Here is a 24,267-nt window from a genome sequence, read left to right as displayed (position 1 = left end):
GCAAAGAGCGGACAGTCCTGGTTGTGGCATATTTTCATAAAAGAAGAGGAGACATTTCGACCTGCAAGACATTTGTCACAATGTGTGGCTCATGCATCTTTTAATATGAGATTTGAAGTTGGAATCTAAGGTCTATTTGTTTTGTTTTCCGAATATAAGCGGACTGCCTGACTGAAGGAAAAATTGGACAGAACAATGAATCGGCAAGTACTGTTGTTTATCTCTCTCCTTTCCCTCGACTTCGTTTCCGGGCAGGTCAGCTACTCTATTCCAGAGGAGATGGCGAAAGGCTCATTAGTGGGAAATATAGCACAAGATTTAGGTTTGGAAATGAAACGTTTGGTATCAGGCAAAGCGAAGATCTATACTAGGAGCAGCGACGAGTACATCGAGCTAAACCGAGAAAGGGGAGTTCTCCTCGTCAAAGAGAGAATCGACAGAGAGGCGTTGTGTACAGAGACGGAGCTTTGCGCTTTACATTTTCAGATTATTCTGGAGAATCCTATGGAATTTTACAGTGTTACAGTCCAGATCACAGATATCAATGATAATGCACCAGCCTTTGAGAAAGGTGAGATGAAATTTAAAATAAGCGAGTCAGCTATCACCGGGACAAAATTTGTCCTAGAAAGGGCTGTGGACCTTGATGTTGGAATCAACGGTGTTCAGAAATACGAATTAAAACCAACAGATAATTTTGCTCTCAAACTGCACAATAACGCAGACGGGAATAAAAACGTGGAGATGGTGCTACAGAAGCCTTTAGACAGAGAGAAACAGGAGCAGATATCTCTCGTGTTAACGGCTGTAGATGGAGGAGAGCCGCAGATGTCAGGAACAATGCTGATTGTCATCACAGTTTTAGACGCTAATGATAATGCCCCCGTTTTTACACAGGCAACATACAAGGCTACAGTTACTGAGAATTCACCTAAAGGCACCGTTGTTGCCACTGTTATAGCCTCAGATGCAGATCAGGGATCTAACGGTAAAATCACTTATTCAATCACAAATACATTAGGAAATGTCAGGAAAATGTTTGAGATAAATGAAGAAACTGGCGAAGTTATTATAATTGGAAATATTGACTTCGAAAAGTCCAGACATTTTCAAATAAATTTACTTGCCAGTGATGAAGGAGGACTCACGGACTCCTGTAAGTTACTTGTAGATGTGCAGGATGTAAATGACAACAAGCCTGAAATAAACATCATGTCAAAGTCAACTGTTATTTCAGAGGATGCTAAGCTCAATACAGTCGTTACAATGATAAATATTGAGGATCTCGATTCTGGAGAAAATGGCGTCGTGAAATGCTTCATCAACGAAAACATACCCTTCATTTTAAAGACATCGACAAATAATTTCTATAGCTTAGTGACAGACAGTGATTTAGACCGAGAGAGAGCCTCTGAGTATAACATCACAGTGACGTGCTCTGATGAGGGAGTGCCCTCCCTCTCCAGCAGCGTCACTCTCACCTTACAGATCTCTGATGTGAATGACAACGCGCCTGCCTTTGAGAGGAGCTCATATGAGGCCTACATTGTAGAAAACAACACACCAGGCCTCTCTATATTTACAGTGAAAGCCAGAGACGCTGACTGGAACCAGAATGCCCGTGTTTCTTACATCCTGGAGGACTCCTCTGTTAACGGAGTGCCAGTCTCCTCATATGTGTCCGTTAGTGCTGATAGTGGAGTCATCCATGCAGTGCGCTCTTTTGACTTCGAGCAGATCAAAGACTTCCAGTTTCGCGTCAAAGCGCAGGATGGAGGCTCCCCTCCACTCAGCAGCAACGTGAGTGTGAAAATACTGATCCAGGACCAGAACGACAACCCCCCTCAGGTCCTGTACCCAGTTCAGACGGGTGGCTCTGTGGTGGCTGAGATGGTGCCTCGTGCAGCAGATGTGGGCTATCTGGTGACTAAAGTGGTGGCTGTTGATGTGGACTCTGGACAGAATGCCTGGCTCTCCTATAAACTGCAGAAAGCCACAGACAGGGCGCTGTTTGAAGTGGGCTTACAGAATGGAGAAATAAGAACTATCCGCCAAGTGACTGATAAAGATGCTGTGAAACAAAGACTGACTGTTATAGTGGAGGACAACGGGCAGCCCTCTCGTTCAGCTACAGTCATTGTTAACGTGGCGGTGGCGGACAGCTTCCCTGAAGTGCTGTCGGAGTTCACTGACTTTACACACGACAAGGAGTACAATGACAACCTGACTTTTTACTTAGTGCTGGCTCTGGCTGTAGTGTCCTTCCTCTTCATCACGTGTTTAGTGGTTATTATATCAGTGAAAATCTACAGGTGGAGACAGACTCGCATCCTGTATCACTCCAGTCTCCCTGTGATTCCATATTATCCACCACGTTACTCAGACACTTTGGGGACAGGGACTCTCCAGCACGTGTACAATTACGAGGTGTGCAGGACGACTGACTCCAGAAAGAGTGACTGTAAGTTCGGCGGAGCTGGTAGTCAGAACGTGCTGATAATGGACCCCAGTTCTACAGGGACGATGCAACGGATACAGAGTGAGAAGAGCATCCTGGATGAACCAGACTCTCCTCTAGAGGTCAGTTAAAGATTGTATCTATGCGTTTGTGGCTCAAGAGATTTTCAATGTTTAGTTGCATTGGTATTTAAGTGTTGTATACTCTCCTGCCTTTTTCAGTACCCTGGATAGCATCCTACAACTACTTTCAAAAATAATATTTGGCCGTATTGTTACAGCACACACACACACGCTTCTTTGACTTGCATACATTCCTCGGAAAGCGGACTGCGAATTACCTGAGAAGTTACCCAAATTTAACCTTTTTAATAGTCGTCTTATCAACATGGAATTATTTTAAACGCCAGTTATCAGGTATGATAGTTAAAACACTTCAAATATTTATGACGGACCCAGCCCCCTTACTGTATTCTTCTCTTGCATTACTTTTCTATTTATTATCTGTTTAATTGATGCTTTATCGGTAACCTAACTGGAGTCAAAAACAAAGCCTTTGAGTGTGGCTTGATGTACTAAACTGTATGTTTCGTTATTTAGCTATTGTTATTTATTTTTTTATTTTTTTAGTAAATTAAGCAAAGGCACTAAAAAATACTAAAACACCAGTGCCGCTCTAATTGTCTTAAACTAATATACATACGTGCAATAAGATTGTCTGGATGAACGAACTTGTGCTGGCGTTTGCCGTTTTTAAGACTTTTATCATTTCAGCACCTCGGACAGCTACATTTTTACACAGCCTTTTCCTCTACTTGTCCTTATTTTTCGATGTCTGTTAGTTAAGTCCTTAAGTTTTTTTCGCATTTTTTTCTAACTTAGTAAATTAATTTCAAACATAAAACTATTTTTCTCCTTTTTATTAAGTTTTGTTAATGCATTTCATACCTTTAGTCGGATATGACTTGTGTTTATATGGAAACGTTATTATAGTTGCTGATTCAAATAAAGGTGGAGGGAAAGGGTTGATCACAAAAGCATTTGAGGCAGCTACTCACAGTTTTTGTAGAGGGTAAGAGTCCGTATACGGTATTTATTCCCTTATTTAAAGTTACACTTTCCTAACAGTAAGTCTGCTGGTTAAATTAAATTATGTTGGCTTCCTGTAGTTTTGTATCATGAACTCTTAGGGCCGCTGTTGACCAGATTGTGCACAGCAGAGGGTAGGGATGTGGCAGCACCTCCCATGTGACATCACAATAGTGAAGAGAGCACGACGGGGGAGAACAGACATTCGGGATAGAATCTCTGACAGCAGATACGACGATCTCCGAGACATTTGTTTTACTTGTGTGGATTACAAAGCTATGAATTTGATGTTTTTCACTGGAATGGATTTCAGTTTATGGAATATATAGCCGGACTGTGGAACCCTGCTTAGAAAATTCTCGGATTGAACAATGGAAGGACAAGCGCTGTTGTTTATCTCACTCCTTTCCCTTGGTTCGGTATTTGGGCAAGTAAGCTACACAATACCGGAGGAAATGGCTAAAGGATCTTTGGTCGGTAATATAGCACAGGATTTGGGTTTGGAAACAAAACGTTTGACTTCTGGAAAAGCTCGAATATATACCCGAGACAGCGACGAGTTCATCGAGCTGAACAGAGAGAGAGGAGTCCTCCTTGTTAAACAGAGAATCGACAGAGAGGCGCTCTGCAGACAGACGACGCCGTGTGCTTTACATTTTCAGATTATTTTAGAAAATCCTATGGAATTTTACAGTGTTACAGTCCAGATCACAGACATCAATGATAATGCACCAGCCTTTGAAAAAAATGAGATGAAATTCAAAATTAGCGAATCAGCGGTGATCGGGGCTAAATTTGTCCTAGAAAGAGCTGTGGATCTTGATGTTGGAATTAACGACCTTAAAAGCTACGAATTAAAACCAACAGATAATTTTGCTCTCAAACTGCACAATAACGCAGACGGGAATAAGAACGTGGAGATGGTGCTACAGAAGCCTTTAGACAGAGAGAAACAGGAGCAGATATCTCTCGTGTTAACGGCTGTAGATGGAGGAGAGCCGCAGATGTCAGGAACAATGCTGATTGTCATCACAGTTTTAGATGTAAATGATAATGCCCCCGTTTTTACACAGGCAACATACAAAGCTACAGTTACTGAGAATTCACCTAAAGGCACCGTTGTTGCCACTGTTACAGCCTCAGATGCAGATCAAGGATCTAACGGTAAAATCACTTATTCAATCACAAATACATTAGATGATATCAGGAAAGTGTTTGAGGTAAATGAAGAAACTGGTGAAGTTACTTTAATTGGAAATACTGACTTTGAAGACTCGCGGAACTATCAAATAAATTTACTCGCAAGTGACGACGGAGGACTAACAGACTCTTGTAAGTTAATAGTTGATGTGCAGGATGTAAATGACAACAAGCCTGAAATTGACATCATGTCAAAGTCAACTGTTATTTCAGAGGATGCCAAACAAAATACAGTCGTTACAATGATAAATATCGAGGACAAGGACTCAGGAGAAAACGGAAATGTTAAATGCTTTATCAACGAAAATATACCTTTCACTTTAAAAGCTTCAACACACAATTTCTATAGTTTAACTACAGACAGTAATTTAGACCGAGAGAGAGCCTCTGAATATAATATCACAGTGACGTGCTCTGATGAGGGAGTGCCCTCCCTCTCCAGCAGCGTCACTCTCACCTTACAGATCTCTGATGTGAATGACAACGCGCCTGTCTTTGAGAGGAGCTCATATGAGGCCTACATTGTAGAAAACAACACACCAGGCCTCTCTATATTCACAGTGAAAGCCAGAGACGCTGACTGGAACCAGAATGCCCGTGTTTCTTACATCCTGGAGGACTCCTCTGTTAACGGAGTGCCAGTCTCCTCATATGTGTCCGTTAGTGCTGATAGTGGAGTCATCCATGCAGTGCGCTCTTTTGACTTCGAGCAGATCAAAGACTTCCAGTTCCGCGTCAAAGCGCAGGATGGAGGCTCCCCTCCACTCAGTAGCAATGTGAGTGTGAAAATAGTGATCCAGGACCAGAACGACAACCCCCCTCAGGTCCTGTACCCAGTCCAGACTGGTGGCTCTGTGGTGGCTGAGATGGTTCCTCGTACAGCAGATGTGGGCTATCTGGTGACTAAAGTGGTGGCTGTTGATGTGGACTCTGGACAGAATGCCTGGCTCTCCTATAAACTGCAGAAAGCCACAGACAGGGCGCTGTTTGAAGTGGGCTTACAGAATGGAGAAATAAGAACTATCCGCCAAGTGACTGATAAAGATGCTGTGAAACAAAGACTGACTGTTATAGTGGAGGACAACGGGCAGCCCTCTCGTTCAGCTACAGTCATTGTTAACGTGGCGGTGGCGGACAGCTTCCCTGAAGTGCTGTCGGAGTTCACTGACTTTACACACGACAAGGAGTACAATGACAACCTGACTTTTTACTTAGTGCTGGCTCTGGCTGTAGTGTCCTTCCTCTTCATCACGTGTTTAGTGGTTATTATATCAGTGAAAATCTACAGGTGGAGACAGTCTCGCATACTGTATCACTCCAGTCTCCCTGTGATTCCATATTATCCGCCACGATACTCAGACACTTTGGGGACAGGGACTCTCCAGCACGTGTACAATTACGAGGTGTGCAGGACGACTGACTCCAGGAAGAGTGACTGTAAGTTCGGCGGAGCTGGTAGTCAGAACGTGCTGATAATGGACCCCAGTTCTACAGGGACGATGCAGCGGATACAGAATGAGAAGAGCATCCTGGATGAACCAGACTCTCCTCTAGAGGTCAGTTACAGTTTGGCAATTTGCGTTTGTGGCTCGAGACTTTTTCCATGTTTAGTTGCATTGGTATTGAAGTGTTGCATGCGCTACTGCCTTTTCAGCACCCTGGATAGCATCCTAAAACTACATTCAAAAATACGTTTTTGGCCGTATTATAACAGCACACACACGCTTGTTTGAGTTGCATACTTTCCTGGCTAAGCGGAACAGGAAATTCCCTTGGAAGTTACCCAAATTTATCCATTTTTATAATCGTCTTATCAACATGGAATAATTTTAAACGCCAGTTATCACTTATGATGGTTAAAACACTTTAATTTTTTATGACGGACCCAGCCCCCTTTGCTGTATAGTTCTCTTTCATTGCATTTCTATTCATAATCTCTTTAATTGATGCTTTATCGGTGACCTAACTTGGAGTCAGTTACAAAGCCTTGGAGTGAGGCTTGGTGTACTCAACTGTACGTTTCCTTATTTAGATTTCTTTTCTTTAGTTTTTTGTAAATTAATCATAGGCACTAAAAAATACTACATTATTATAAATGTTTTGCTTTTTACAAGCATCAATTTCGCACTAATTGTCTTAAAATACATACGTGCGATAAGATTGTCTGGATGAACGAACTTGTGCTGGCGTTCGCCGTCTTTAAGACTTTTATCGTTTCAGCACCTCGGACAGCAACATTTCTAGACAGCCTTTTCCTCTTCTTGTCCGTATTTTTAATGTATATTAGTTAAGTTCTCAAGTATTTTTTTCGCATTATTTTCTAATTTAGTCAATTCATTTGAAAAATAAAACTATTATTCTCTATTTATTCAGTTTGTAGAATGTATTTCATACCTTCAGTCAGATATGACTTGTGTTTATATGGAAACGTTATTATTGTGTCTGATTCAAATATAAGGGGAGGAGGGGTTAACCACAAAAGATCTTCAGTGCTACTTGCGGTTTATGAAGAGCATATTAGGACGTATACGGCTCTTATATCTTTATTTCAAGTTACACTTTCCTAACAGTAAGTCTGCTGGTTAAATTCAATTTTGTTGGCTTCCTGTAGTTTTGTATAATGAACTCTTAGGGCCGCTGTTGACCAGATTCTGCACAGCAGAGGGTAGGGATGTGGCAGCACCTCCCATGTGACATCACAATAGCGAAGAGAGCACGACGGGAGAGAACAGACATTCGGGATAGAATCTCTGACAGCAGATACGACTATCTCCGAGACATTTGTTTTATTTGTGTGGATTACAAAGCTTTGAATTTGATGTTTTTCACTGAAATGGATTTCAGTTTATGGAATATATAGCCGGACTGTGGAACCCTGCTTAGAAAATTCTCGGATTGAACAATGGAAGGACAAGCGCTGTTGTTTATCTCACTCCTTTCCGTTGGCTCGGTATTTGGGCAAGTAAGCTACACAATACCGGAGGAAATGGCTAAAGGATCTTTGGTCGGTAATATAGCACAGGATTTGGGTTTGGAAACAAAACGTTTGACTTCTGGAAAGGCTCGAATATATACCCGAGACAGCGACGAGTTCATCGAGCTGAACAGAGAGAGAGGAGTCCTCCTTGTTAAACAGAGAATCGACAGAGAGGCGCTCTGCAGACAGATGACGCCGTGTGCTTTACATTTTCAGATTATTTTAGAGAATCCTATGGAATTTTACAGTGTTACAGTCCAGATCACAGACATCAATGACAATGCACCAGCCTTTGAAGAGGGGGAAATCAAATTTAAAATTAGCGAATCAGCGGTGATCGGGGCTAAATTTGTCCTCGAAAGGGCTGAAGATCTTGATGTTGGAAATAATGATCTTCAAAGATACGAATTAAAACCAACAGATAATTTTGCTCTCAAACTGCACAATAACGCCGACGGGAATAAGAACGTAGAGATGGTGCTACAGAAGCCTTTAGACAGAGAGAAGCAGGAGCAGATATCTCTCGTGTTAACGGCTGTAGATGGAGGAGAGCCGCAGATGTCAGGAACAATGCTGATTGTCATCACAGTTTTAGATGTAAATGATAATGCCCCCGTTTTTACACAGGCAACATACAAGGCTACAGTTACTGAGAATTCACCTAAAGGCACCGTTGTTGCCACGGTTACAGCCTCAGATGCAGATCAAGGCCCAAACAGTAAAATAGCCTATTCAATCACAAATAAATTTGATGATATAAGAAAAACATTTACCATAAACAGAGAAACTGGTGAAGTTACTTTAATCGGAAATATTGACTTTGAGGAATCGAGGCATTTTCAAATTAATATACGTGCTAGTGACGAGGGAGGACTCACAGACTCCTGTAAGTTAATTGTTGATGTGCAGGATGTAAATGACAACAAGCCCGAAATTATCATAATGTCGAAATCAAACGTGATATCAGAGGATGCTAAACTCAACACAGTCGTTACAATGATAAACATCGAAGACAAAGACACCGGAGAAAACGGGAAAATACAATGTGGTATCGACGAAAATGTACCCTTTATTTTAAAAACATCAACAAATAATTTCTATAGTTTAGTGACAGACAGTGATTTAGACCGAGAGAGAGCCTCTGAGTATAACATCACAGTGACGTGCTCTGATGAGGGAGTGCCCTCCCTCTCCAGCAGCGTCACTCTCACCTTACAGATCTCTGATGTGAATGACAACGCGCCTGTCTTTGAGAGGAGCTCATATGAGGCCTACATTGTAGAAAACAACACACCAGGCCTCTCTATATTCACAGTGAGAACCAGAGACGCTGACTGGAACCAGAATGCCCGTGTTTCTTACATCCTGGAGGACTCCTCTGTTAACGGAGTGCCAGTCTCCTCATATGTGTCAGTTAGTGCTGATAGTGGAGTCATCCATGCAGTGCGCTCTTTTGACTATGAGCAGATCAAAGACTTCCACTTCCGCGTCAAAGCGCAGGATGGAGGCTCCCCTCCACTCAGCAGCAACGTGAGTGTGAAAATAGTGATCCAGGACCAGAACGACAACCCCCCTCAGGTCCTGTACCCAGTTCAGACTGGTGGCTCTGTGGTGGCTGAGATGGTGCCTCGTGCAGCAGATGTGGGCTATCTGGTGACTAAAGTGGTGGCTGTTGATGTGGACTCTGGACAGAATGCCTGGCTCTCCTATAAACTGCAGAAAGCCACAGACAGGGCGCTGTTTGAAGTGGGCTTACAGAATGGAGAAATAAGAACTATCCGCCAAGTGACTGATAAAGATGCTGTGAAACAAAGACTGACTGTTATAGTGGAGGACAACGGGCAGCCCTCTCGTTCAGCTACAGTTATTGTTAACGTGGCGGTGGCGGACAGCTTCCCTGAAGTGCTGTCGGAGTTCACTGACTTTACACAAGACAAGGAGTACAATGACAACCTGACTTTTTACTTAGTGCTGGCTTTGGCTGTAGTGTCCTTCCTCTTCATCACGTGTTTAGTGGTTATTATATCAGTGAAAATCTACAGGTGGAGACAGTCTCGCGTCCTGTATCACTCCAGTCTCCCTGTGATTCCATATTATCCACCACGATACTCAGACACTTTGGGGACAGGGACTCTTCAGCACGTGTACAATTACGAGGTGTGCAGGACGACTGACTCCAGAAAGAGTGACTGTAAGTTCGGCAGAGCTGGTAGTCAGAACGTGCTGATAATGGACCCCAGTTCTACAGGGACGATGCAGCGGATACAGAGTGAGAAGAGCATCCTGGATGAACCAGACTCTCCTTTAGAGGTGAGGCCTTCCATTACAAAGTCATCAATTTAAGTATATGTGAATTTAGTAATGAAGGGTAAAAAAGCTTATAATAAGTAATTATTCAAAGCGATTTCTTCGGTTTGTTGTATTCAATATATTTCATGGACAGCGGTAAATAATCCTCCTACATAGCCTCTCTCATCCCCTCTAGCATTTTTACACTTAGCACTGAGACGTTGTGTGTGTGTGTGTGTGTGTGTGTGTGTGTGTGTGTGTGTGTGTGTGTTTGAGTGAAAGTGGAGAGGGAGCGACTTTGTGTGATCGTAATGTACTTTTTCAGTAAAATGACAGCGCAGTATCGCAGCTTCAGTATGTCTGATGTACAGCAGTCTTATTTAAACTGGCGTGTCTTCTTTGGACTTTTATTTATTTGTATTTCAATACTTGGTTTTGAACGAGTTTGTTTAAACGGAGAAATGCTATACGCAATGCCTTTTCCCCAGGACTGTGAATAATACCATTCAACCATTAACTGCTTGGAGTGCTTATTGTTCACATCTTGTGCAGTTTCGTGTTATGTACTCTTAGGGACGCTGTTGGCTAGTGTGTGGTAGTTTCACTGCAGATTCCAGCAGCACCTCCCAGATCGTTTAGGTTTTGTTGCAAGCGGGATCGCCACAATGCCCAGTCCGAGTTACCGAGGAGACTACACCCACAAACAAGCAAAGGATTTGACAATATTTTGATCGACATTTATGTATACCTTTCTTCATTTTTAGTCCTCGAGTGTGTGGAATACGACCGCCTTATTTGAGGATTATTTTCTTATTTGTTGTGTTCGAGGAGAACCGTGAATGAAACAATGAGACGGCAAGTACTATTGTTTTTCTCGATGCTCTCTCTATGTCCCGTGTTTGGGCAGGTCAGTTACTCTATCCCCGAGGAAATGTCAAAAGGCTCTATGGTCGGCAATATAGCACAAGATTTAGGTTTAGATTTAAAACGACTCAAATCAGGAAAAGCTCGCTTGCATGTCGGAAGCAGCGCTGAATACATCGAGTTGAATAAAGAAAAGGGACTCCTTCTCATCAAGGAGAGAATAGACAGAGAGGCCTTATGCAAACAAACGACTCCGTGTGCTTTACATTTTCAAATAATCTTGGAAAACCCCATCGAGTTCTATCGCGTTACGGTGGAAATAACAGATATAAACGACAACGCCCCTATATTCAAAATGAATAATATGGTATTTGAGATCAGCGAATCGGCTGTAAGGGGGGGCAGATTTGTACTAGAGAAAGCAATAGATTATGACGTCGGTTCAAATGGGCTCAAGAGCTATTCTCTAAACCCAACAGATAATTTCGTTTTAAACCTTAACGACAATACAGATGGGGGGAAGGAGGTAGAGATGGTCTTGGAGAAACCTCTCGATCGCGAGAAACAGGAACAATTGACTCTAACGCTTACAGCTGTCGACGGAGGTGAACCTCAGCTGTCAGGGACAGTGCAAATCCATGTCACTGTGTTAGATGCTAATGATAATGCTCCAGTGTTCACGCAAAAAACATATAAAGCTAGTTTATTGGAAAACTCCCAAAAGGGAACTTCATTGATGACTGTAACAGCCACAGACAGAGATCAAGGCTCAAATGGCTTCGTAACGTACTCTATGTCAAGTAACACAGAGGGCATATTGGATTTATTTGAAATACACGGGACAAGTGGAGAGGTACGTTTGGTTGGTAAAATTGATTATGAAACATCGAAACATTATGAGTTAAATGTTAAAGCAAGAGATCAAGGTGGGCTCACTGACTCGTGCAAAATACTATTTGACATTATTGATGTGAATGACAATACTCCACTAATAGATTTAATGTCAACTACACAGTCTATACCGGAGGATTCCACGTTTCAAACTGTTGTCGCTGTTATGAATGTGCACGATGCGGATTCGGATGTAAGCGGTGTCGTTAAATGTTTTCTAAGCGACAGTGAGCCTTTTATCATTGAAAATACATCGAATGGTTTCTATAGCATACTAACAAACGGTGACTTAGACCGAGAGAGAGCCTCTGAGTATAACATCACAGTGACGTGTTCTGATGAGGGCGTGCCCTCCCTCTCCAGCAGCGTCACTCTCACCTTACAGATCTCTGATGTGAATGACAACGCGCCTGTCTTTGAGAGGAGCTCATATGAGGCCTACATTGTAGAAAACAACACACCAGGCCTCTCTATATTCAAAGTGAAAGCCAGAGACGCTGACTGGAACCAGAATGCCCGTGTTTCTTACATCCTGGAGGACTCTTCTGTTAACGGAGTGCCAGTCTCCTCATATGTGTCCGTTAGTGCTGATAGTGGAGTCATCCATGCAGTGCGCTCTTTTGACTTCGAGCAGATCAAAGACTTCCAGTTCCGCGTCAAAGCGCAGGATGGAGGCTCCCCTCCACTCAGCAGCAACGTGAGTGTGAAAATACTGATCCAGGACCAGAACGACAACCCCCCTCAGGTCCTGTACCCAGTCCTGACTGGTGGCTCTGTGGTGGCTGAGATGGTGCCTCGTGCAGCAGATGTGGGCTATCTGGTGACTAAAGTGGTGGCTGTTGATGTGGACTCTGGACAGAATGCCTGGCTCTCCTATAAACTGCAGAAAGCCACAGACAGGGCGCTGTTTGAAGTGGGCTTACAGAATGGAGAAATTAGAACTATCCGCCAAGTGACTGATAAAGATGCTGTGAAACAGAGACTGACTGTTATAGTGGAGGACAACGGGCAGCCCTCTCGTTCAGCTACAGTCATTGTTAACGTGGCGGTGGCGGACAGCTTCCCTGAAGTGCTGTCGGAGTTCACTGACTTTACACACGACAAGGAGTACAATGACAACCTGACTTTTTACTTAGTGCTGGCTCTGGCTGTAGTGTCCTTCCTCTTCATCACGTGTTTAGTGGTTATTATATCAGTGAAAATCTACAGGTGGAGACAGTCTCGCGTCCTGTATCACTCCAGTCTCCCTGTGATTCCATATTATCCGCCACGTTACTCAGACACTTTGGGGACGGGGACTCTCCAGCACGTGTACAATTACGAGGTGTGCAGGACGACTGACTCCAGAAAGAGTGACTGTAAGTTCGGCAGAGCTGGTAGTCAGAACGTGCTGATAATGGACCCCAGTTCTACAGGGACGATGCAGCGGATACAGAGTGAGAAGAGCATCCTGGATGAACCAGACTCTCCTCTAGAGGTTAGACTTTTTACCCTTTGCTTTTTAAAAAGGTGCTTGTTTGAATATGTCTCTACTCGCCTAAAACAGAATTTCAGCACCGTGGACAGAGGCAGTGACCAGCCTCAGCTATATTTCACCCTTATCTCACAGTGCTAATAATGTGCATTTTGTTGTCGTGGCAATTAATTTATTTAAATTATCAATTGATCGGTTATACATGCAACGTATGTGCGTATTGGAGGGTTGGCACCCCGTTTTTTTTTTTTAAATAATTGTTTCATTAAACCGTTAATGAATACTATGCATCCTCTTTTTTTAACTACAGCTGATAGTAGGTATACTTCTGTTGCACTTTCACGTTTCCGACTCCATGGGCCGCTGTTGGTTAACGGGTTGCAGTTGTAGGCAGGATTTAGACAGAACCTCCCATGTCATTTCGTTATTCCAGAGAATGAGAAGGGGAGACAGCACTGTTCACGGACTGATAGGATTTTAGATGGATACATCGATCTTGTAGGCTCTTCTTCAAAATTTGTGGATTATATCGATATCCCTTTACCTATTCGATTTCATGTGGATAATTTTTGATTGTTGAACGGATTTTACCCCCCTTTTTGTGGCGCAATGTTTACGGTGGATAGAACAATGAAACGGCAAGTGCTGCTTTTCATCTCGATCTTTTCCCTCGGTTCTGTTCTCGGGCAAGTGAGCTACTCTATTCCGGAGGAAATGGCAAAGGGTTCTACAGTGGGCAACATAGCACGGGATTTAGGTTTAGATTTGAAAAGACTAAAGTCAGGTAAAGCCCGCATATTTACGGGCGACAGTGCAGAATACATCGAGCTGAGTAGAGAAAGAGGACTCCTCCTCGTGAAAGAGAGAATCGACAGAGAGTCGCTCTGCAGACAGACGACGCCTTGTGCTTTACATTTGCAGATTATTCTAGAAAACCCAATGGAGCTTTTTCGGATCACAGTAGAGATTACCGACATCAACGACAACAGTCCCAGTTTTAAAAATGACGAGAGACGCTTTGAAATCAGTGAATCCGCTGTATCAGGATCGAAATTTGTATTGGAAAGGGCGGTCGATGCAGATATTGGCATCAATGGCATTAAAAATTATAGCCTTAAGCCTACTGATAATTTTGTCCTTAAAATACAAAGTCAGGCTGATGGTAATAAAAAGGTCGAAATGGTCTTAAAGAAGCCGTTAGACAGAGAGAAAGAGGAGCAGATATCCTTGTTGTTAACAGCTGTAGACGGAGGGGAACCTCAGATGTCTGGTACAGTAAAGATTTACGTGACCGTGCTGGATGCAAACGACAACGCTCCTGTTTTTTCGCAGTCTGTTTACAAAGCAGCCATAGCGGAAAATTCAGAGAAAGGAACGACATTGACATCAGTGAGTGCTTCTGATGCAGACAAAGGAACAAACGGGGAAGTGTCATATTCAGTGTCGACTACTATGGACAGTGTGTCCGACATATTTACAATTAATGAAAACGGTGAAGTAATATTAGTTGGGGCAGTTGACTATGAAAAAGCCAAGAATTACCAAATTGATATCGAGGCTACAGACAGTGGAGGTCTTTCTGATTCCAGTAAGATTATTGTAGATGTTATTGATATTAATGACAATAAACCTGTAATTAGTATACTCTCTAAATCTGATTCAATTCCAGAAAACTCACTCCAGAATACAGTGATAGCCATGTTCAGTGTCCTTGACCCAGATTCAAGTAACAATGGTCAAGTAAACTGTAGAATTAATGGCAATATTCCATTTACGATTATGACTTCTTCAAATGATTTCTATAGTTTAGTGACAGACAGTGATTTAGACCGAGAGAGAGCCTCTGAGTATAACATCACAGTGACGTGCTCTGATGAGGGAGTGCCCTCCCTCTCCAGCAGCGTCACTCTCACCTTACAGATCTCTGATGTGAATGACAACGCGCCTGTCTTTGAGAGGAGCTCATATGAGGCCTACATTGTAGAAAACAACACACCAGGCCTCTCTATATTCACAGTGAAAGCCAGAGACGCTGACTGGAGCCAGAATGCCCGTGTTTCTTACATCCTTGAGGACTCCTCTGTTAACGGAGTGCCAGTCTCCTCATATGTGTCCGTTAGTGCTGATAGTGGAGTCATCCACGCAGTGCGCTCTTTTGACTACGAGCAGATCAAAGACTTCCAGTTCCGCGTCAAAGCGCAGGATGGAGGCTCCCCTCCACTCAGCAGCAACGTGAGTGTGAAAATAGTGATCCAGGACCAGAACGACAACCCCCCTCAGGTCCTGTACCCAGTCCTGACTGGTGGCTCTGTGGTGGCTGAGATGGTGCCTCGTGCAGCAGATGTGGGCTATCTGGTGACTAAAGTGGTGGCTGTTGATGTGGACTCTGGACAGAATGCCTGGCTCTCCTATAAACTGCAGAAAGCCACAGACAGGGCGCTGTTTGAAGTGGGCTTACAGAATGGAGAAATAAGAACGATCCGCCAAGTGACTGATAAAGATGCTGTGAAACAAAGACTGACTGTTATAGTGGAGGACAACGGGCAGCCCTCTCGTTCAGCTACAGTCATTGTTAACGTGGCGGTGGCGGACAGCTTCCCTGAAGTGCTGTCGGAGTTCACTGACTTTACACACGACAAGGAGTACAATGACAACCTGACTTTTTACTTAGTGCTGGCTCTGGCTGTAGTGTCCTTCCTCTTCATCACGTGTTTAGTGGTTATTATATCAGTGAAAATCTACAGGTGGAGACAGTCTCGTGTCCTGTATCACTCCAGTCTCCCTGTGATTCCATATTATCCACCACGTTACTCAGACACTTTGGGGACGGGGACTCTCCAGCACGTGTACAATTACGAGGTGTGCAGGACGACTGACTCCAGAAAGAGTGACTGTAAGTTCGGCAGAGCTGGTAGTCAGAACGTGCTGATAATGGACCCCAGTTCTACAGGGACGATGCAGCGGATACAGAGTGAGAAGAGCATCCTGGACGAACCAGACTCTCCTCTGGAGGTTAGTCTCAGAATACCACAAAGTGTAGCATATTACCCTTAATGACAGCCCTATTTTTATCTATCCATTATATTGCTTACTAAACTTAAGGACCTTTTAAAGCTTGGAATAAATATACAATGCAATTATGCCTTCCTCTTTAGCCAGTTTTTCGTCCTTTGTACTTACCGTTCTTAATGCCATTATAAGTCACCTTTAACATCTACTTTTTCACGTTTGAATTGTTTTATAAAGCCTGCATGTAGTTGTCTTCATTGCTAATTCAGCAGCATTTAAGTGTTGGTACTTTTCAGCCCTCCATCCTCAACTTAAATCTAATGTTAGGTTATTCAAAACCTTTTTGAAAACTGTTGAATATACAAAAGAGCTGTCAAAAACAAACATAACCATTGTTGTACTAATGTTTTTGAGGAAGGACTAAAATATCTGTTCTCCTAGAAGACAACAGTGAGTACTTGAGTGGTTTGTTGCAGTGATGGCCAGTGCATATGTGATCCCATGCTCACATTCACGATTCACAGTGTGCATAGATTTATTATCACATTTGTTCTTTCTGTAATGCTGTCGTGTTAAATTTGTGGGTCCTGAGTATTCATGTAATTGTGAATTCAGCACTACTGTCATGGACAGCGCTATCCAGAGAGAGAAACAGCAAAGACACACAAGTGTAAGAGGTGGAGACGTATGCTCAGTCACTGTATAGCACATATTAACTGTGTTCCTTTCCAGAGAATTGATTTAATCATGTTTAGAAACTTAGAATGTTGCAGAAAGCATTGGTGTTGGGTGTTTAAGTTACCGAGCACAAACATTATGAGATCCTTTGGTTTTTAGGGACATACCTGGAATAGTTTGCAGTTAGTTCCTCTGTGTCCTTTGTGTCTAGGGCCAGAAACACTTGCTAGCATGAGATATCTCTGGCTGTACTTTTGTGAAAAGTGGAGTGGCTGTAAGTATTATCCTTGGTGATTGTCCAGCATCATCCTAGCTGTGCATGTTGTCTGAATTATTTAACTCTTGTTGATCACCCATTTATCAACAGCAAAGACACAACAATAGATTGACTTGATTTTCTTCCATATGTCCGGCTCACAGTCCTGCTGTGCTGCGTCTATATGTTTAATTTAAGATGACTTAGCCACTCTGCATGATTTTCTGATCAAGCTTTATCTCAGGATAGACTTTGGGGTCAGGATGGAGCTGTAGAAACACACAAGAATAGATTTTTGATATATATATTTTAATTCACAGTTAGGTAGTCTTTAAGTGTGTGGAGGGTAAAAAGGAAATAGTCAGTAAATGTCTATTAACGTGGCAGCTTGAATTTTCATAATTTATAGGTTGATTTAAATCAAATAGAAAACAGATCACAGTATTTCCCTGCTGCTCATATGGTGACGAGCCATTCTTGCTCCACCTCTGTAGCAAATAACAATGTCAGGTTAATGTTTTAAGTTGCCCAACCTGTCGGAGTTACTCTGCTCATTCCTGTTAGATTTTCAGCAGCAAAATTAGTTTGATGAGCTGTTTATAAGATGGAACTTCCCAGAGGTCAGTTTATAATCTTAACTGACAAAATAGTCATGAGTAAGGGATAATGTGAATGTTTGACAAGCTTGCAATGATAGATGTTGCATCTAATACGTATGTAAATGCATAAATTAATTCAGTAAATCATTTGATCAGGCATCAGTTAATAAATTAATTTGAAATGTACCACTACCTTAGATAATGTTTTTGATGATTCATCTTTTTCTAACGACTTTAAAAGGCCCATTTATCTTTTTATTCCTCATTTAGTACATTTGTTAATGATGAAGCTACACACATAAATAACTCCAACAACTGGGCTCCCTGTGTACTTATCTACAAGATAGTTATCATCAAATGTTTTATTAATGAACTGTTTTTATAGAGTCATTGCTTAATGCATTTTGTAATTACATAAAACCATATTAATTTCTTCATATTTAATCTCCCCCTGCACTGTGAAGTTTTCTGCAGTGCGCGTGTTTGGACTCTCAGGGCCGCTGTTGACCAATGTAGAGCCTTCCCCACATTATTCGCTCTCTTAAACAGAGAGAGAGACACACACATTCTGCACATAAGCGTCGTCGCAGAGACCGGGAGATATCCGCGCTTAGATTCGTTTGCTTCAGATTGAAAAACACGAAGATGATCATCTTTCCACGGATAACTTAATAATAAAGGGACTTTAACGCTTTGGAATACAGCATTTCTTTTCATCTACAGATTTTTTTAGAGGAAGACATGTCGGAAAGAACAATGAGACGGCAAGTACTGTTGTTTATCTCGGTTGTTTCCCTCTGCTCAGTTTTCGGGCAGGTCACCTACTCCATTCCCGAGGAAATGTCGAAAGGCTCTTTAGTCGGTAACATAGCGCAGGATTTAGGATTGGACGTGAAAAGATTAAAGTCGGGCAAAGCTCGCATATATACCGGAGACAATGCGGAATACATCGAGCTGAATAAAGAGAGAGGAGTCCTGCTTGTGAAAGAGAGGATCGACAGAGAGACGCTGTGTGGGCAGACAACACCTTGCGCTTTACATCTCCAAATTACACTTGAAGACCCGATTGAATTCTACACAGTTACAGTCGAAATTAATGACATTAACGACAATGCTCCCAGCTTCAAAAAGGATGAGATGAAATTTAGAATCAGTGAGTCGGCTGTGATTGGAGCCAAATTTGTGTTAGAGAGAGCTATGGATCTGGATGTCGGTGTGAACGGATTGCAGGGCTATTCATTAAAACCTACAGACAACTTTCAACTGAAACTGCAAAATCAGCAAGATGGGAGTAAAAAGGTGGAGATGGTTTTGCAAAAACATCTGGACAGAGAGACGCAAGAGCACCTCTCTTTAACTCTCACAGCTACTGACGGTGGTGATCCTCAGCTGTCGGGCACAATGCGAGTAGAAATTTTAGTGCTAGACGTTAATGACAATGCCCCAGTATTTACGCAGGAAGTATATAAGGTAACAATAATGGAGACTGCCCAGAAGGGCACAATTTTGAGTACCGTAAGTGCTGTAGATGCAGATCAAGGTTCAAATGGGCAAGTGTCATATTCGATAACAAACACGCTGGATGACGTTCCTGCTTTGTTTCAAATCGACGAGGAGAATGGCGTGGTGGCTCTGTCAGGAAACCTGGATTATGAAAAGACGCAGCACTATGAAATACACGTACAAGCTAGTGATGATGGAGGACTAACAGATTCATGTAAGATTGTTGTTGAGGTGTCTGATACGAACGATAATCACCCGTCCATAAATATCATGTCTAAAACTAATGCAATATCAGAAAATTCTAAACCAGGAACTGTAGTCACTATATTTAATGTTGAAGATCCTGATTCTGGGGAAAATGGAAAGGTCACTTGTAATATCGAAGAACACATGCCATTCTTGATGAAAACGACGTCGAAAAAATTCTTTAGTTTAGTGACAGACAGTGATTTAGACCGAGAGAGAGCCTCTGAGTATAACATCACAGTGACGTGCTCTGATGAGGGAGTGCCCTCCCTCTCCAGCAGCGTCACTCTCACCTTACAGATCTCTGATGTGAATGACAACGCGCCTGTCTTTGAGAGGAGCTCATATGAGGCCTACATTGTAGAAAACAACACACCAGGCCTCTCTGTATTCACAGTGAAAGCCAGAGACGCTGACTGGAACCAGAATGCCCGTGTTTCTTACATCCTGGAGGACTCCTCTGTTAACGGAGTGCCAGTCTCCTCATATGTGTCCGTTAGTGCTGATAGTGGAGTCATCCATGCAGTGCGCTCTTTTGACTACGAGCAGATCAAAGACTTCCAGTTCCGCGTCAAAGCGCAGGATGGAGGCTCCCCTCCACTCAGTAGCAACGTGAGTGTGAAAATAGTGATCCAGGACCAGAACGACAACCCCCCTCAGGTCCTGTACCCAGTCCAGACTGGTGGCTCTGTGGTGGCTGAGATGGTGCCTCGTGCAGCAGATGTGGGCTATCTGGTGACTAAAGTGGTGGCTGTTGATGTGGACTCTGGACAGAATGCCTGGCTCTCCTATAAACTGCAGAAAGCCACAGACAGGGCGCTGTTTGAAGTGGGCTTACAGAATGGAGAAATAAGAACGATCCGCCAAGTGACTGATAAAGATGCTGTGAAACAAAGACTGACTGTTATAGTGGAGGACAACGGGCAGCCCTCTCGTTCAGCTACAGTCATTGTTAACGTGGCGGTGGCGGACAGCTTCCCTGAAGTGCTGTCGGAGTTCACTGACTTTACACACGACAAGGAGTACAATGACAACCTGACTTTTTACTTAGTGCTGGCTCTGGCTGTAGTGTCCTTCCTCTTCATCACGTGTTTAGTGGTTATTATATCAGTGAAAATCTACAGGTGGAGACAGTCTCGCGTCCTGTATCACTCCAGTCTCCCTGTGATTCCATATTATCCACCACGTTACTCAGACACTTTGGGGACAGGGACTCTCCAGCACGTGTACAATTACGAGGTGTGCAGGACGACTGACTCCAGAAAGAGTGACTGTAAGTTCGGCAGAGCTGGTAGTCAGAACGTGCTGATAATGGACCCCAGTTCTACAGGGACGATGCAGCGGATACAGAGTGAGAAGAGCATCCTGGATGAGCCTGACTCTCCTCTCGAGGTTAGCAAACTGTAACATTTTAAATGTTTCATTTTTATGCAAATCGAATCCATCCTATTGATTTATTCCTTTCATATAGTATTTGCTTTCAGCAGCAGTCCGAATAGACCACATTTAAATGCCGGAGAAGTTGGCAATGTTGTAACTTTCTAAATCAGCACCATGGACAGCGACACGAAGCACTGATATCTTCAGTGAACGTATTTGTGTGTTATGAGTGTTTCTATGTGTCGTCTTGACCTAATACCTTCTAGTCATACAAACTACAATCCAAAAGTACTCATTTTCTTATTATATCATTCAAATATGCTGCCCAACCACGAAGAATATCCTCATGCAGATATTGTGTAAAATATCAGTATGTCCATTTAATGGCCATATTGTTTCTGGTTTAATTTATCTTTTATTTTCAGTGTGAGGCTTTGCACTACAATGATTACATTTGGTTTTACTTGTTGTAATTTGTATTTTCAACTCAAAGCGTCGCTGTTGGCAAGCGTGTTGCGATTGAACTAGATGTTTTTTTTCTCTGTGCCCTTCCCCTTCTTGTCGATACGCTGGTCATAAAACAGAGAAAGAAAGAATGCACAGTATGCGCTCGTAAGAAGTCCTGGCAGGATTGTTTTAACTGGATACATTTTCTTACTTTCTACTTGACTGCGGATTATTTTTGTGTTCTCTACATTCGCATTGACTGCACTGGGGATGCTTTTGTTGTAATGATGCTGGGAACGACTTCCGACAGAACAATGGGACGGCAAGTACTGTTGTTTATCTCGGTCCTACATCTCAGCTGCGTGCTCGGTCAGGTCAGCTATTCCATTCCTGAAGAAATGACCAAAGGCTCTGTAGTCGGTAACATAGCGCATGATTTAGGTTTGGATCTAAAAAGGCTGAAATCAGGTAAAGCTCGTGTCTATACGGGAGGCAGTGTAGAATACATCGGGCTGAATAAAGAAAGGGGAGTCCTCCTCATCCAAGAGAGGATAGACAGAGAGGCTTTATGCGGTGAGACGACGCCTTGTGCTTTACATTTCCAGTTAATTCTGGAAAATCCAATGGAATTGTTTCGTGTCACAGTGGAAATCACGGACATAAACGACAATACGCCCAGTTTTACAAATGCAGAGAAACGCTTTGAAATCAGCGAGTCTGCTGTGATAGGATCAAAATTCATTTTAGAGAAAGCTATTGATTCCGACATTGGGATGAATGGCTTACAGCGATATCTACTTACTCCAACAGATAATTTTGTATTAAAACCTGGAAACTTGGCAGATGGAAGTAAAAAGGTCGAGATGGTTCTACAGAAGCCTCTAGATCGAGAGAAGCAGGAATACATATCATTGTTGTTAACTGCTGTGGATGGAGGGGAGCCGCAGATGTCAGGGACAATGCAGATATTTGTTAATGTATTAGATGCAAACGACAACGCACCTACATTTGCTAAATCTCTTTATAGAGCAAAAATATCAGAAAATTCTCCGAAAGGCACCAGCGTAACGACTGTTAGTGCATCTGATAAAGACATGGGTTCAAATGGAGAAGTATCTTATCTGATATCTACCAGCGAACGTGTGTTAACTGAATTGTTTCAGATCAATTCTAAAAGTGGTGAAATTATCCTCGTCGCTGAATTAGATTTTGAAAAAGCAAAAATGTATGAAATGGATGTTGAAGTTGTAGACAGTGGAGGACTCTCTGATTCTACTAAAGTTATAGTCGATGTTATTGATATAAATGACAACAATCCTCACATAAATGTTATTTCTAAGTCAGATTTCATATTAGAGGACTCTCCTCCAAACACTGTAATAGCCATGTTAAGTGTAAATGATCCAGATTCAGAAAATAATGGAGAAGTAGAGTGTAGTATGGACGGCAATATTCCCTTTAAAATACAGACAACATTGAATGGATTTTATACTTTAGTTACAGAGGTTACTTTAGACCGAGAGATCGCTTCTCAATATAATATCACAGTGACGTGCTCTGATGAGGGAGTGCCCTCCCTCTCCAGCAGCGTCACTCTCACCTTACAGATCTCTGATGTGAATGACAACGCGCCTGTCTTTGAGAGGAGCTCATATGAGGCCTACATTGTAGAAAACAACACACCAGGCCTCTCTATATTCACAGTGAGAGCCAGGGACGCTGACTGGAACCAGAATGCCCGTGTTTCTTACATCCTGGAGGACTCCTCTGTTAACGGAGTGCCAGTCTCCTCATATGTGTCCGTTAGTGCTGATAGTGGAGTCATCCATGCAGTGCGCTCTTTTGACTACGAGCAGATCAAATACTTCCAGTTCCGCGTCAAAGCGCAGGATGGAGGCTCCCCTCCACTCAGCAGCAACGTGAGTGTTAAAATCCTGATCCAGGACCAGAACGACAACCCCCCTCAGGTCCTGTACCCAGTCCTGACTGGTGGCTCTGTGGTGGCTGAGATGGTGCCTCGTGCAGCAGATGTGGGCTACCTGGTGACTAAAGTGGTGGCTGTTGATGTGGACTCTGGACAGAATGCCTGGCTCTCCTATAAACTGCAGAAAGCCACAGACAGGGCGCTGTTTGAAGTGGGCTTACAGAATGGAGAAATAAGAACTATCCGCCAAGTGACTGATAAAGATGCTGTGAAACAAAGACTGACTGTTATAGTGGAGGACAACGGGCAGCCCTCTCGTTCAGCTACAGTCATTGTTAACGTGGCGGTGGCGGACAGCTTCCCTGAAGTGCTGTCGGAGTTCACTGACTTTACACACGACAAGGAGTACAATGACAACCTGACTTTTTACTTAGTGCTGGCTTTGGCTGTAGTGTCCTTCCTCTTCATCACGTGTTTAGTGGTTATTATATCAGTGAAAATCTACAGGTGGAGACAGTCTCGCGTCCTGTATCACTCCAGTCTCCCTGTGATTCCATATTATCCACCACGTTACTCAGACACTTTGGGGACAGGGACTCTCCAGCACGTGTACAACTACGAGGTGTGCAGGACGACTGACTCCAGAAAGAGTGACTGTAAGTTCGGCAGAGCTGGTAGTCAGAACGTGCTGATAATGGACCCCAGTTCTACAGGGACGATGCAGCGGATACAGAGTGAGAAGAGCATCCTGGATGAGCCAGACTCTCCTCTCGAGGTTAGAATTTGTTATAACCTTTTTATGTTCTCTGTGTCTGATGAATCCCTTAGGCGCTTGTATCACATCTCTATAATCAGCACCATGGACAGAGGCACGGGTGTTTCCCCTGACTCTTTACCCCTCTTTTTCCCCTTAATATTTAAAGTAATGCTGTTGCACATGGCAAATGTGTTTATGAGTTTGAGTTTTTGTGTGCAAGCTGTGGG

At 43.0% G+C, this 24,267-nt stretch overlaps 5 protein-coding genes across 15 annotated transcripts in view; all 5 read left to right on the top strand.

Annotated features, from left to right (window-relative positions):
- The window catches only part of LOC138597933 (protocadherin gamma-C5-like), a 456,071-nt gene that overhangs the window by 355,785 nt on the left and 76,019 nt on the right, over positions 1-24,267 (top strand). For 2 of the 11 annotated variants that reach the window (XM_069669526.1, XM_069669519.1), the window contains exon 1: positions 13,851-16,253. The exons of 6 other annotated variants lie outside the window; for them this stretch is intronic. In XM_069669526.1, the coding sequence (XP_069525627.1) occupies positions 13,851-16,253 (2,403 nt within the window). Of the gene's footprint in view, positions 1-10,850; positions 13,245-13,850; positions 16,254-21,673; positions 24,059-24,267 lie in introns of those variants that run through there. 3 more of the 11 variants (XM_069669535.1, XM_069669530.1, XM_069669521.1) reach the window with 3 other exon arrangements.
- Positions 196-2,589, top strand: LOC138598387 (protocadherin gamma-A5-like). Its single transcript, XM_069670171.1, has one exon. It carries the CDS (start codon positions 196-198, stop codon positions 2,587-2,589), a length of 2,394 nt encoding a protein of 797 aa, XP_069526272.1.
- Positions 3,918-6,412, top strand: LOC138598386 (protocadherin gamma-A2-like). Its single transcript, XM_069670170.1, has 2 exons — positions 3,918-6,302; positions 6,401-6,412. The coding sequence occupies exons 1-2, from the start codon at positions 3,918-3,920 to the stop codon at positions 6,410-6,412; spliced, it is 2,397 nt and encodes a 798-aa protein (XP_069526271.1).
- On the top strand, positions 7,649-10,066 carry LOC138598385 (protocadherin gamma-A2-like). Its single transcript, XM_069670169.1, has one exon. The coding sequence runs from the start codon at positions 7,649-7,651 to the stop codon at positions 10,064-10,066; it is 2,418 nt and encodes an 805-aa protein (XP_069526270.1).
- Positions 18,525-20,939, top strand: LOC138598382 (protocadherin beta-16-like). The gene has a single exon (XM_069670167.1). It carries the CDS (start codon positions 18,525-18,527, stop codon positions 20,937-20,939), a length of 2,415 nt encoding a protein of 804 aa, XP_069526268.1.

The sequence above is a fragment of the Semicossyphus pulcher genome, unplaced genomic scaffold (genome assembly GCF_022749685.1).
Source record: "Semicossyphus pulcher isolate SPU_LCO1_2020_fin unplaced genomic scaffold, fSemPul1.0.p SCAF_2, whole genome shotgun sequence".
NCBI classification, from domain to species: domain Eukaryota; kingdom Metazoa; phylum Chordata; class Actinopteri; order Labriformes; family Labridae; genus Semicossyphus; species Semicossyphus pulcher.
This window is presented reverse-complemented; position numbering and strand designations above follow the sequence as displayed.

Coding starts and splice junctions, on each gene's coding strand:
- LOC138598386 (XM_069670170.1), top strand. CDS start 3,918: ATGGAAGGACAAGCGCTGTTGTTTATCTCACTCCTTTCCCTTGGTTCG.
- LOC138598382 (XM_069670167.1), top strand. CDS start 18,525: ATGTCGGAAAGAACAATGAGACGGCAAGTACTGTTGTTTATCTCGGTT.
- LOC138598387 (XM_069670171.1), top strand. CDS start 196: ATGAATCGGCAAGTACTGTTGTTTATCTCTCTCCTTTCCCTCGACTTC.
- LOC138598385 (XM_069670169.1), top strand. CDS start 7,649: ATGGAAGGACAAGCGCTGTTGTTTATCTCACTCCTTTCCGTTGGCTCG.